At 51.9% G+C, this 14,476-nt stretch overlaps 4 protein-coding genes across 4 annotated transcripts; 2 read left to right on the top strand and 2 right to left on the bottom strand.

Annotated features, from left to right (window-relative positions):
- Positions 1 to 615: 615 nt before the first annotated feature.
- On the top strand, positions 616 to 2,540 carry FSUBG_9183 (transcriptional regulatory moc3; the record flags this gene model as incomplete). The annotated part of the gene is made up of 3 exons (XM_036687668.1): positions 616 to 701; positions 750 to 772; positions 820 to 2,540. The coding sequence occupies 3 exons, from the start codon at positions 616 to 618 to the stop codon at positions 2,538 to 2,540; spliced, it is 1,830 nt and encodes a 609-aa protein (XP_036535325.1).
- Positions 2,541 to 3,170: 630 nt separating this feature from the next.
- Positions 3,171 to 3,950, bottom strand: FSUBG_9182 (uncharacterized protein; the record flags this gene model as incomplete). Its single annotated transcript, XM_036687667.1, has 1 exon — positions 3,171 to 3,950. The coding sequence occupies one exon, from the start codon at positions 3,948 to 3,950 to the stop codon at positions 3,171 to 3,173; it is 780 nt and encodes a 259-aa protein (XP_036535324.1).
- An 815-nt stretch (positions 3,951 to 4,765) lies between these two features.
- Positions 4,766 to 12,213, top strand: FSUBG_9181 (FKBP12-rapamycin complex-associated protein; the record flags this gene model as incomplete). Its single annotated transcript, XM_036687666.1, has 3 exons — positions 4,766 to 4,830; positions 4,885 to 11,713; positions 11,773 to 12,213. 3 exons carry the CDS (start codon positions 4,766 to 4,768, stop codon positions 12,211 to 12,213), a joined length of 7,335 nt encoding a protein of 2,444 aa, XP_036535323.1.
- A 234-nt stretch (positions 12,214 to 12,447) lies between these two features.
- FSUBG_9180 (kinase C substrate 80K-H) lies at positions 12,448 to 14,255 on the bottom strand (the record flags this gene model as incomplete). The annotated part of the gene is made up of 2 exons (XM_036687665.1): positions 12,448 to 14,102; positions 14,162 to 14,255. 2 exons carry the CDS (start codon positions 14,253 to 14,255, stop codon positions 12,448 to 12,450), a joined length of 1,749 nt encoding a protein of 582 aa, XP_036535322.1.
- Between the last annotated feature and the right edge of the window lie 221 nt (positions 14,256 to 14,476).

Genomic DNA, 14,476 nt, shown 5'->3' with positions numbered 1-14,476 from the left:
CGTTGGGTTTTGTTTCTTTTTTCAATTCCTTGTTTCAACGGTTTCATTCCAAGTTTAATTTTATGCGTATTGACTCTTCTTGGTACGAAAGTAAATGGTCTGACATCCAATCTATCCCCGTCTTATCATTGCCGGCAGCCCTCTGTAATTACCGCCATCTTGCTGACTATCATAACACCTACCACCAGAAGCAATGTAGCAATTTATTATCCGTGTCAATAAATGGAACAGCAAAGCTCCATCATAAATCACTACAGTATCGTCATAGCTATCCGGCTATACCCTTAATCAACTTTGCCTCATCCTCATAGCTACTGCGCCCCAATCTATTTAGAACCCCCCGATCCCAGCGCCTGTCTAGCAAATAAGCTCCATACACTGCCGAGGGGCTCTGTAAGCACAGCGTCAAGATCAAGCAAAGATCATCCACAATGCGGGGGAGAAGGATTCAGCCTAGGCCCCTACAATTACAGCGGGAACCCAAGCAAATAAAGGCACCACGTTCACCCACCAAGCTCCTTTCATTTCTTGGGCTCGGACTCTCGATCTCGGACTCTCTCAACAACTGAAGCTGAACATCAGCCCTAAGACAGAATTACGTTACTAGTGGTCCTCATGTATTCAGTTCCGTCGCAATCACCGCCCAAGGCTTCGGGCCGTAAGGGTAGTAAGAAGGTCCGCACTGGCTGCATCACCTGCAAGTTCGTAACTCAGTCGCTCACGCGTATCATTCACTAACAATTCTGCAGAATTCGCAAAGTGAAATGTGATGGTAAACAAACGCTTTTATCTATCCAATCTTCTTCTAACATCATGCAGAAGGCAAGCCTTATTGTCTACGATGCATCAAAACAGGCCGTCAATGCGACGGCTACCGTCCCTCCCCCAACTCCTCTCCAGAACCTACATCACTCTCCCCAGCACCAGGTTTCGACTCCCCCCAAGAAGTACGCGCCTTCGATCACTACCGCCTACGCACTGCAAAAGTCCTCTCTGGTCCCATCGATGCTAGTTTCTGGGGCGGCGTGGTCCTCAAAATGAGCTCCACCGAACCAGCTGTTCGGCACGCCATTCTCGCTATTAGCAGTCTACATGAGGCTGTCCAGATCAAGAGCAGGAGTCTGAGAGAGATTGATACGAGGTTTGCGTTTAAGGAGTATGGAAATGCGATCACGTCGCTGAGGAATTGGGGGCAGAGGAGTGAGCCGTCTGTTGTGCCGCTGCTTGTTTGTGTCTTGTTTATTTGTGTTGAGTTCTTGATTGATCGCGATACAGCGGCGCAGATGCATATTTGTCAGGGACGGCATATTCTTTCTACGCTTGGTGATGGGAGATCACCGGCTATGGAGATGATTAAGCATTCTCTTGTGCCTGTCTATGCGCGACTCAGTCTCTCTAGCTTTCTCTTTGGCAGTCGGCCAGCGCCTATTCCTGCGCATCTACGCAGCTGGAGCGACATGCCTGCGGTGTTCGCCACCATTGAAGAAGCTCGATATGCGCTCTATCTTCTTCTAGATGACGCACTACAGTTCAGTACAAGCGCTCGAGCTCCGATCTACAATCCAAATGCCGAGCCAGAAGAGATCCGAAAGCTTCAGAATGAGCAGCAGCGTCTTCTCTCCCAATTGAGTCGCTGGCATGCCGCCTTCACCGTCACCACGTCAATGAGTCCTCAGTCTCCTTCTCTCGAAAACTCACTCAACGTCCTCCGCATTTATCACCAGTCAACTCTCATCTGGGTCTCCACTGCCCTCGACACAGGCGAGACAAAGCTCGATCAGTTCATACCCAACTTTGCAAACATCATCACTCTCGCATCATCTATCATCAGCTCCGTCCCCTCCAACGCAAAACTCGAGCCGTTTAGTTTTGAGACAGAGGTCATCCCGCCTGTGTACTGGACAGCTATAAAATGTCGTCATCCGCTCCTGAGACGCGCAGCCCTCAAGCTCTTGACGCGGAACCAGATGCGCAATCGCAGAGAGAATCTGTGGCATGCACGCGAAACAGCTGTCATCGCAGCGCGAAGCATCGAGATTGAGGAGTCAGAGTTCGACTACCCTCTCGATCTGGACTTTACAATGGATCCCTTCATCGCTCCTAGCCCCAGCGGTTTGAGCGAAGTATCCGCTGAAGCGAACGCTGCATTCGACCTCTTTACTTGTGATCCCAAGAAGATCAAAGTCGATATCTCAAAACCTCCAAGTTTACCTGCCCCGCCCCCATCGTTCAGCGATCCAACACCCGAGGAAATCCTCTCCGGCTCACCGTGCAGTTTGGCGTCCAGTCGCTCATCTCCTACTCCTACGCCTGAGCCTGTGTCGCCAATATCAGCAGCGCTCGAGGGTATTCAGCACTTGGATTCTGCGGCGCTCAAATCAACGAATCTTGAGTCGCCGTATGATGTTTCGGAGAGTAGAAGGATTAAGAATGCGCTTATTGGACCGGCGGATGATGGTGGCATTTGGGTTACGTTCTTTAGGGACCCTGACCCGGGCGAGACGTCGTGGAAGGTTACGAGGGAATTTTTGAGATGTTGAAGTATTTGACGAGTGGTATGGTTCATTGGAAGTTGATGAATATGCTGTCACGCATTATATACCCATGTTTTGTTTGTTTATAGACTGCGTTGTTTCATGTTCTAAACGATGAATTTCTTAGAGTTCGACCTCTCTACACAGTGCATCATTCCGACTTCGCCGTACATTTTGGTTGTGTTCTTCATGACTAATTACCCAGTCATACACCTAGTAATAGAACATCCATTCTGTATTTCGTCAGGTCAGTTCCTTTCTTGTTGAAAATATCCTTTCGTGTATGGTCAAACTTCATGTGGTTTGAGGGAGCTACCCTAGATGAACAGTCAATACGGAAATTTGCACCTCAAATTCACGAGAGCATTAAAAAACCCCTGCTACTCAAATCATGATCACTAATGTTTATTTGAACTCGTATCCCACTGTTAACGGTCCACTTGCCCCTGCATTGTAAGAAACAGTCTACAATGCTTGTAGTACTTCACACTCAAGACGGAGTAAATCTGGTTGGCGAGAGACGAAACCGACGTGGAATAACGGATCTCAGGCGAGTGCACTCAAATTCACATCGATTCGTTTGTGAATGCAAATTTTCATCAATTTTGGGTATCATTATGTGCTGTAATCCTCTTCTCAACCTCTGGCAGTCTCCCGTCTCGCCGACTCTGCCACCAACTTTCTTCTCTTATTCCTCTCATCCTGCTCAGCCAATACCTTTGCTGTTAACGATGCTGCAAATTCGTTGTTAATACCACTGATCCTGGCATCATCTGACTTCTTATCCTTTGCAGCCTTGTCCTCCTTCTCCACATCCTCGCCCTTGCGCTTCTTCTTCTTTTCCGACTTGTCCTTCTTGAGGGTATGTGTAAGCCCTTGGCTCTTGAGGTTCTCGATTCTCTTCTCCAATCGTTCGATATCCGCCTCGGAGTTTGTAAGAAGTGGAATGATGTTGTCTTGCTCAAACTCGGCACCGCACTCTGGACACGCCTTTTCTTGGATCTCTTTCATAGCGACATCGGCAAAGACGTGTCCGCAGGGTACCAGGTAGACAGACCTGACAGCAGGGCCAAGCTCCTTCATGGAGATGGGGCACACCCACTTGTCGCCGTTCTTGGAAACCTTCAGCTTCGCCACATCTCGTAGTGACTTGATACCCAGGCTCGCGGGGGTGACGTCGACTGGGTCATCGGAGGGCATAAGACCTTTGATGATCGCTTCGTAATTGTACAGTCGGCCGCGCCAGTCGGAGACAAGTGTATCGACGTCGAGGAATTCACCGCTGAGAGCGCAGTGGGCCCAGGCGTGAGAGAGTGATTCCAGGGCTGTGGCTTTCAGTTCGGATGTTGTGGGAGCGCGCGCGGCATTCTTGACAAGTTCGCGACGCTTGGGGATGGACCCGCCATCGTTACCCATGATTAGCGAGTTGAGGGTGCCGTGTAATCGTGGAAATTGATGGGTCCGGGAGGTGATATCGGCGCAGTGATTCGGGATCCGCACTGGCAAGAATTGACTGCACGAGAAAGAGAAATGGGCGTGGGAGAGGTGTATGTGGATGAATGAGTTGAGAGTTCTGGAAGACTGAGTCGAGATGGCACTTATCGATAAGGATAAGGATAAGAACGATCCAAGCTTGAAGTAGCGGGACAGTGTGAACGTGGGTCGTACGGTACGATTTGCAACTATGAGTTCAGCGCTTGTCTTCATACAATCACTAATAAAGCTCAGTTACAGATATTCAATCATATATCCTCATACCTCTGAGTCGTTTTGCTTGTTTTAAAATAGTTTTCCCTTTAAAACTTCTTCATAGAGAAGCTGTTTGAATATCACTGATCAGTCTTCGCACTGTAATGACACCTCGCTAGCGCTCCACCGCTGGCCCGCCATTTCCAAACTTGATCCATCTAATGACCTCCGCCCAACCCAAGCTCATCAACCTCCAACTCCAACCTCTCTGGTGCTATGCACCTATCTTATACCACCCCGGTCGCTACCCTCGAAGGCGCTCAACTGAACTGAGCGTCTCCTCTCAATATTTGTATTTTGGAAACGTCTCGGCCGCCTTCACAACAAGCAACACGTGCACGCGCTGCCTCGCTCGAAGCTTAATTACGATCTCCCCCTCCACCTCGTACGCTCATCTACGAAACCGCCCGACTGCGATCGAGCGCTCGATAGTCAAGTACATGCGACGTTGATCGCTCCCACACCAGCGCCGCGACGGCATCATGGCGCAAGCGCAGCAGGTCGCCCTGGACAGGCTGGACAACATCTCCCGCGCTCTAAAATCAAGGTCGGTTTCACCATGTGACGGTTAGTAAGGCAAAGGGGTCTAATATTCCCACAGAACGAGCGATGATTTGCGAAAACGATCCGCCGTGCAGCTTCGCGAGCTTGTAGCTGTTTGCCATCGAGACCTAAGCCCCGAGCAATTCCAGGTTTTCTACAACTCAGTCAACAACAGGGTCACACAGCTCATTACACATGGCAACGACTCGTCCGAGCGACTCGGAGGCATCTATGCCCTCGATGCGCTCATCGATTTCGAGGGCGTCGACGTCGGTGTCAAATACACGCGTTTCACACAGAATCTCAAGACCATTCTTCGAGGCAAGGACATCAACCCTATGCAACCAGCAGCGATCGCGCTCGGAAAATTATGTCGCCCCGGCGGCGCGATGATATCAGAAGTGGTGGACTCAGAGGTTAATACCGCTCTCGAGTGGCTACAGAACGACCGCATCGAGGAACGAAGATATAGCGCTGTACTCGTCCTCCGCGAACTGGCCCGTAGTGCCCCGACACTGATGTATCAGTACATCCCGACAATCTTCGACTGGGTCTGGATAGGATTACGAGACCCTCGACAGCTTATTCGGGCGACGTCGGCGGAGACAGTTAGCGCCTGCTTCCGTATCCTTCGCGAACGAGATCAGGAAATGAAACAAGTATGGATGGACAAGATCTACAACGAGGCGAGATCCGGCCTTAAGGTGAACACTGTCGAGTCGATTCATGGCTCGTTACTTGTGTTGAAGGAATTGCTTGAGCAGGGAGCTATGTACATGCAGGAGCATTATCAGGAAGCATGCGAAATCGTTTTCAAACACAAGGACCATAGAGACCCGACTATTCGAAAGACTGTGGTTCTTTTGATCCCGGACCTCGCCAGCTACTCGCCAGCTGACTTTGCGCACGCTTGGCTGCATAAGTTCATGGTATACCTGTCCGGTATGCTGAAGAAGGACAAGGAGCGTAACGATGCTTTCCTGGCCATTGGTAACATCGCCAATTCGGTGAAAAGCGCTATTGCTCCGTACCTCGATGGAGTCTTGATCTACGTGCGCGAAGGTCTCAGCCTCCAGTCCCGCAAGAGAGGTTCAGTCGACCCTGTCTTTGACTGCATCAGTCGTCTTGCCGTTGCTGTTGGTCAGACTCTCAGCAAGTACATGGAGGCACTCTTGGATCCTATCTTTGCGTGCGATCTCACTCCCAAATTGACACAGGCTCTTGTCGATATGGCCTTCTACATCCCTCCCGTCAAGCCGACCATCCAGGAGAGACTACTTGATATGCTCAGCGTAGTTCTCTGCGGTGAACCGTTTAAACCGCTTGGCGCTCCACAGCCGAATACTCTTAGCTCAGTCCCGATTATTCCCAAAGACGCAAAAGACCCCCACGCTTACGAGCACCGAAGGGCTGAGGTCAAGTTGGCGCTCAACACCCTCGGTAGCTTCGACTTTTCGGGACATGTTCTGAACGAGTTTGTCCGAGACGTCGCGATCAAGTACGTTGAAGACGAGGATCCAGAAATCCGTGAGGCAGCGGCCTTGACATGCTGCCAATTATACGTTCGCGATCCAATTGTCAACCAGACGAGTTACCATGCGCTTCAGGTTGTGGGTGATGTGATTGAGAAACTCCTCACAGTCGGAGTCTCAGACCCTGAACCGAATATCAGGCGGACAGTTCTGGCGGCTCTCGACGAACGATTTGACAGACACTTGGCCAAGGCTGAGAACATTCGTATCCTGTTCTTTGCGCTCAACGACGAGGTCTTCTCGATTAGAGAGGTCGCCATCTCTATTATCGGCCGTTTGGCCAGATACAACCCAGCATATGTTATTCCTTCACTACGAAAGACTCTCATCCAGATGCTTACTGAGCTCGAATTTTCCGATGTCGCCAGGAACAAGGAGGAGAGCGCAAAGCTGTTGAGCCTCTTGGTTCAAAACGCGCAATCTATCATCAAGCCTTATGTCGAGCCCATGATTTCAGTGCTTCTTCCCAAAGCCAAGGACAGCAACCCCTCTGTTGCTGCTACCATTCTCAAGGCCATTGGTGAGCTTGCGACCGTGGGCGGTGAGGATATGATGTCGTACAAGGACCGACTGATGCCAATCATTCTCGATGCGCTACAAGATCAGAGCTCCAACGCAAGACGAGGTGCCGCTCTCCATGCTCTGGGACAGCTTGCGAGCAATTCGGGATACGTCATTCAACCTTACATCGAATACCCACAACTGCTCGAGATTTTGCAGAGCATCATCCGAACCGAAGGACAACAAGTACCCCTGCGACAGGAGACAATTAAACTGATGGGTATTCTTGGCGCTCTGGATCCTTACAAACACCAGGTAAATCTGGCGAAATGGCGAAAATTAACGCAACTATTGACACCAGATCAGGCCGAGGAACGAACCCCCGATTCCCGACGTGGCGAGGCCAACCAACTAACAGACATTTCTCTCATGATGACCGGATTGACGCCCTCTAACAAAGAGTACTTCCCGACTGTTGTGATTAATGCTCTTCTCCAGATCCTGAAGGACTCTTCGTTAGTCCAGCACCACGCCGCCGTCATTGAAGCCATCATGAACATCTTCCGCACCCTTGGCTTAGAGTGTGTGTCCTTCCTTGATAGAATCATACCCGCATTCCTCCAGGTGATACGATCGGCGACCTCTACGAGACTCGAGTCTTACTTCAATCAACTGGCCACCCTCGTCAGCATCGTGCGACAACACATACGAAATTACCTACCGTCGATTGTCGAGATCCTGCAGGAATACTGGCATACCTCACCTTCACTACAGACTACGATTTTGTCCCTGGTTGAGGCCATTTCGAGGTCGCTTGAGGGCGAATTCAAGATTTACCTGGCTGGGCTACTACCACTGATGCTTGGTGTTCTCGACAAGGATACTTCTGCCAAGCGCACACCGTCAGAGAGGGTGATGCACGCCTTCTTGGTGTTTGGCGCAAGTGCTGAGGAGTACATGCATCTCATCATTCCCGTCATTGTCAGGACATTCGAGAAGCAGGGACAGCCTACATTCATCAGAAAGCAGGCCATCGATACGATCGGCAAGATCTCTCGCCAAGTGAACCTTAACGACTTTGCTGCGAAGATCATCCACCCTCTCACACGCGTCTTGGACATGGGTGAGCCTGTCCTCCGTACCGCTGCTCTAGATACGCTCTGTGCGCTCATCCAACAGCTGGGCAAAGACTATCTACACTTTATGGGTACTGTCAATAAGACCATCAATCAGCACCAGATCCAGCACTCCAATTACGAGCTACTTGTGAGTAAACTTCAGAAGGGAGAGGTGTTGCCACAGGACTTGAGCTCCGCAGCTGGCTTTGCCGATGGCGCAGACGAGACTCCTTTTGCGGATCAAGGCACCAAGAAGCTGGAGATGAATGCTATTCATTTGAAGGCTGCTTGGGACACTAAGGGCAAATCCACAAAGGAGGATTGGCAAGAGTGGCTGCGACGCTTCAGTACAACATTGCTCACCGAATCACCGAACCATGCTCTCCGAGCTTGCGCCAGCCTCGCCAGCGTGTATCTACCTCTGGCTCGAGAGCTCTTTAACTCAGCGTTCGTATCTTGCTGGAGTGAGCTTTATGAACAGTTCCAAGACGAACTCATCCAAAACATCGAGAGCGCTATAAAATCCGAGAACGTGCCACCTGATCTGCTTGGCCTCCTACTCAACCTCGCCGAGTTTATGGAGCATGACGACAAGGCTTTGCCGATCGACATTCGAGTTCTCGGTAGGGAGGCAGCTCGCTGTCACGCGTACGCAAAGGCCTTACACTACAAGGAACTCGAGTTCCTGCAAGACCAGAGCAGCGGCGCAGTCGAGGCCCTGATCGTTATCAACAATCAGCTCCAACAGTCCGATGCTGCTATCGGTATTCTCCGCAAAGCTCAGCTGTATAAGGAAGGCATACAACTGCGGGAGACTTGGTTCGAGAAGCTGGAGCGTTGGGAAGAGGCGCTGGCGTTTTATGAAAAGCGCGAGGAGGAGGTGCCCGAGGATCAGGCGATTCCCGTGGACATTGTTATGGGTAAGATGCGTTGTTTGCATGCTTTGGGAGAGTGGGAGGCTTTGGCTTCATTGACTGGCAGCACTTGGGCCAACTCTACGCCTGAGGTTCAGAGAATGATTGCTCCTCTTGCCACGGCTGCTGCATGGGGTCTGAACAAGTGGGATTCCATGGACAACTATCTTTCATCGCTGAAGAGATACTCGCCCGATCGATCGTTCTTTGGTGCCATCCTGGCACTCCATCGCAACCAATTCCGCGAGGCGATTGCATGCGTTCAGCAAGCTCGCGAAGGCCTGGATACCGAGTTGAGTGCGTTGGTTAGTGAGTCGTACAACCGAGCATACCAGGTCGTCGTTCGAGTACAGATGCTTGCCGAGCTTGAAGAGCTCATCGTCTACAAGCAATGTGACGAGAAGAAGCAGGCCATCATGCGACGAACCTGGGAAACTCGACTGAAGGGTTGTCAGAGGAACGTCGAGGTTTGGCAGCGCATGCTCAGACTACGGGCCATAGTGATTGCACCGACGGAGAACATGCACATGTGGATCAAGTTTGCCAACCTTTGCCGCAAGTCTGGACGAATGGGACTAGCTGAGAAGTCGCTCAAGCAACTCATTGGAACCGACGCTCCTCTCATATCAACAATCCCGTATTGGAATGAGCAGCGACAGCCATCATCCAACCCCAGAGCTGCACCAGCCGCACAGGTCATCTATGCAGTGCTCAAGTACCAGTGGGAACTTGGACAGCAGCTGCCCGTCAACAAGAAGGGCAATATTCCGGAAAAGACACTGTATTGCCTGCGCAAATTCACCAATGATGCTGCGCATCGTCTTGAGGTTGCCAGGGCCCACCTCGCTGCCCAAGCTGGTAACGATGTCAACATCACTGGCGACTACGGATTCCAGAATCCGATGGATCCTACTCTCATTAGCCCACATACCTCACGGGCGCTGTATGACCAAACAGTCCTCCTGGCCAAGTGCTATCTGCGCCAGGGAGAGTGGCTGATTGCGCTCAACAAGGATGATTGGCAGTACACTCAGGTTCAGGATATTCTTCTGTCTTACTCTCAGGCGACCAAGTACAATCCTCGATGGTACAAGGCCTGGCATGCTTGGGCGCTGGCCAACTTTGAGATCGTGCAGACACTTACAGCCGGAAATGAAGGACACTTGTCGAGAACAGATCACAGTATGGTGATTGATCACGTCGTTCCCGCTGTCAAGGGCTTCTTCAAGTCCATTGCGCTTTCACAGGGGAGCTCGCTACAGGATACTCTTCGACTATTGACACTCTGGTTCACTCACGGTGGAAGTGCAGATGTCAATGTGGCCGTTACCGAAGGCTTTGCGAACGTCAGCGTCGACACATGGCTCGAAGTCATTCCTCAACTGATCGCCCGTATCAACCAACCTAACAAGCGAGTTCAGCAATCGGTGCACAACCTTCTGGCAGATGTCGGACGAGCTCATCCTCAGGCTCTGGTCTATCCTCTCACTGTCGCCATGAAATCCTGGCAGAACACGCGTAGATCTCGTTCTGCCGCTCAAATTATGGATAGCATGAGACAGCACAGCGCAAACTTGGTCGCCCAAGCTGACACGGTTAGTCATGAGCTGATTCGCGTGGCTGTGTTATGGCATGAGCTCTGGCACGAGGGACTGGAGGAAGCTTCGCGGTTGTACTTTGGTGATAGCAACATCGAAGGTATGTTTGCAACACTGGCACCTCTTCACGAACTTCTGGAGCGTGGACCCGAGACTCTACGTGAGATCTCTTTCGCACAGGCTTTCGGGCGCGATCTGAAGGAGGCGCAAGACTGGTGCCGACAGTACGAGTCAAGCCAAGACGTCAACGACCTGAACCAGGCGTGGGACCTGTATTATCAGGTATTCCGCAGAATAAGTAGGCAGCTACCTCAGGTGACCACCCTGGAGTTGACGTACTGCTCACCCAAGCTTCTTAACGCGAAGAACCTGGATCTGGCAGTTCCAGGAACATACAAGAGCGGACAGCCCATCGTGAGGATAATGTCCTTTGACACAACGTTTAGTGTTATCAACTCTAAGCAACGTCCACGAAAGCTCAACGTCAACGGCAGTGACGGCAAGTCGTACGCGTTCCTGCTAAAGGGCCACGAGGATATCCGCCAGGACGAACGAGTTATGCAGCTGTTCGGCCTGTGCAACACGCTCCTGGCCCACGACTCGGAGTGCTTCAAGCGCCACCTCAACATCCAGCGCTACCCTGCCATCCCGCTCTCGCAGAATAGCGGTCTGCTCGGGTGGGTTCCCAACAGCGACACCCTGCACGTTCTTATTAGGGAGTATCGTGAGAGTCGCAAGATCCTGCTCAACATCGAGCACCGCATCATGCTCCAGATGGCGCCTGACTACGATAACCTCACCTTGATGCAGAAAGTCGAGGTGTTTGGTTATGCGCTCGACAACACCACGGGACAGGACCTGTACCGTGTTCTCTGGCTCAAGTCAAAGTCTTCTGAGGCCTGGCTTGAGAGACGAACCAACTACACCCGTTCTCTCGGTGTCATGTCGATGGTGGGATATATTCTGGGACTGGGCGATCGTCATCCTTCCAACTTGATGCTTGACCGCGTCACTGGAAAGATCATCCACATCGATTTCGGTGATTGTTTCGAGGTGGCGATGAAGAGAGAGAAATACCCGGAGAGGGTTCCTTTCCGACTCACTCGCATGCTGACCTATGCTATGGAGGTTAGCAACATTGAGGGTAGCTTTAGAATCACATGCGAGAACGTGATGAGGGTTCTGCGAGACAACAAAGAGAGCGTCATGGCTGTTCTCGAAGCGGTAAGTCAACCCCCTCCCCTCTTCAGATTGATCCATCTCATACTGACTGACATCCACAGTTTATCCATGATCCTCTCCTTACATGGCGTCTCACAAACGCCGCATCCCCTACAGGCCCCAACTTCAACTCGGACCACGACACAGCCATGCCCGTCCCCGGCGGCGTCCGCGCACGTCGCCAGTCAATCCTCGACAGCGACGTCGCACCCTCTGAACTCCTCAACGCGCCTGAACCATCAATCCAGACACGCGCACGCGCTCGCACAAACAGTTCAGCAGCGGCGGGTGAAGCCATGACCAACGGCGGGGCACCAGAGGTGGAGAGCCAGAACGCGAGGGCGGTGGAGGTGCTGGACCGCGTGCAGCAGAAGCTCACGGGTCGGGACTTCAAGAACAACGAGGAGCTGGATGTCATTGCGCAGGTCAACAAGTTGATCATGGAGGCTACGAAGCTGGAGAATCTGTGCCAGCACTACATAGGATGGTGCAGCTTCTGGTAAAAATTCTACAGAGAAGAGAGTTGCTGGGATGGAGGGGGGGGGAATGTTATTTGCTTCAAGGTGCGGGAGTTGGGGGGTTGTTGATATCAGGAACGTTTTCTTCTTGCTTGGACGTTACAGAATACTCTCATGCATGTATAATACGAGCATTGAACCGAGTCGTGTTGTATTTCTATCTTAATCAACATTGTATGTTCCCAACATTCTAAACTCTCTCCTCTGTCTGCTCCTTATCTATAGCTCATCGCGAGATCTGGGCTTCTTGGGCTGGCTTCCAACATCCCATCTCGAAAAGTCACAAGCAGCAGGCGTACCAATCTCCATCCTGTAAACACACTTCTCACTCTCACTAACCCTCCACAACTCCTCCGTCTCCGCACATCCCAGCCAAACATCCGTTCTCCTCTGCGGTCCATTCCAGCACTGCTGACCATCCTCATACCTCAGCACCATCCTCTCACCCCTGCCAAGACTCTTCCCATCGATCCTATCCTCTTCATCCGCCATTTCTCTATCAATGCGCTTGAAATTGCCCATGTTGCTCTGGCCATGGCCCTTCTTGGACTTTTGCTTGGTGCTGCCTAGCCAGCATTGCTCGTAGGTGTACTCGCCTGCCTCGAGGGTGACGCACTTGTCCTTGAGGGCGCGGAAGATATCATCGGGACCGTAGTCAAAGTCGAGGTCGGCTTGTTCGACGTCGAGAGTGGACTGTTTGTCGGAGAGGTCACGTTTGGCGGCGTCGACGGCTTCGCGGGCTGTGCGGACGAGGGTGGATTCTTTGCCGGGGGATGAGTTGTCGGCGAGGATGCCGTTGGTGATGGCCCAGACGCGGAGGTTGTCGAGAGAGTTGTGGACGAAGGCTCGGACGGGAGGAGGGAGGTATGCCTCAAAGTTGTAGACTGATCTGTTAGCAAAGAGCATACCATCTTGTGGGAGAGTTGACTTACGGATATCAGTATCGCTTCCCTCGTCCTCCTCAAACTCACTCCAGTTAACACCGCCATTCTCCCCATCCTCCTTGAGAACACTCAAAACATCCTCATCGTTCACAACCTCCTCCTTGCTATCAGCCCGACGAGCCGAGTAATCTTCAAAAGACCGAATCGCCGCCTTGACACCCTCATCGTTGAAGTTGGGGTTATAGTCAGTCTTGAACTTTGTCAAAAGCTCCTCAAGTTCACCGACTCGCTCTTTGAGGGCATCACGCTGAGTAACGACCTTGTCCAGCGTATCCCTAAGCTCGTTGACGCGTGTCCTTGCAAGGCCAACAAGAACACCAAGCTTTCCAGTGCCAGGGCCCTCGCGAACAACCTTTCCCTTATCTTGCTGCTCAGCGTCACGGTGCTTCTGCGCAAGTTCCTCCTTCTTGACCTCCAGCGCCGCAATCTCCTTCTTGAGATCCTCCACCTTCTTCTCAACCTTTTGTCTCAGACCCTTAGCCTCGCTGACCATAGCACCCCTCTTCATCGCCGCCTTCTGCAAAGCCTTCTTCTTCTCATCCTCCAATCGCCTGTATTCCTTTCCGATCTCGGCACATTTGTTCTCGCACTTGACACCGCCTACGCCAGCGTACTCCTCTGACCCATCGCAGCAGAGCTCGTAGTCGCACACGCCGTCGTTGACGTAGAGGAACGGAACGTACATCCCAATGTGGCCCTTGTTCTCGCACCAGAAACCGGGCAGGGCGTTGGTGGTGTTTGTGGTGCCTGTGATGGAGCCGGCGAGAGGTTGTTCGGGGGACAGAGGATCGAGGTTGGCGCAGGCAGCGGTGCCTGGTTCATCTGAGCCATCGGGGCAATCGCACGTGTTGTCGTTGACTCGGTCAAGACTCAATTTGATCGCTGCGTTGGTGATGCAAGAGAATTCATCGCCCTGGTAGTGAGAAGCAACTAAAAGCACCACCTGTTAGCTTCCCAAAGCTTCACTTCATGATCACAGGCATTCTTACATTCTGGGCCAACACCTCTGGGCACACTGCCAGCAGCAGCCAGGGTAAAAGCGTAGATAGCGCCCAGAAGCGCCAGAGAATTCGGGTGTTGCATTGTTTCTGGTGGTTTTTGTGTAATGGGCTCCAGGAGAGGAATTGGAGGTTGGACTGGAGTTGGCCAGGTCAGCTATAACTTACTCTAGGGGACAGGGGAGCATTCCAGAGGGAGGTCTCCACTGTAAAAGCTCCCCTGGGCGGTAAATGTTCGGGAGGAGCTGAGACGCGGAAGTAAATCCGTGCCTGGGGGAGGAAGGGCACTAAAGGTGGGGGACGAGA

The sequence above is a fragment of the Fusarium subglutinans genome (assembly GCF_013396075.1).
Source record: "Fusarium subglutinans strain NRRL 66333 chromosome Unknown NRRL66333_c0000137, whole genome shotgun sequence".
NCBI lineage: Eukaryota > Fungi > Ascomycota > Sordariomycetes > Hypocreales > Nectriaceae > Fusarium > Fusarium subglutinans.
Note: the sequence above shows the minus strand (reverse complement) of the source record. Positions and strands in the feature narration are given on the sequence as shown.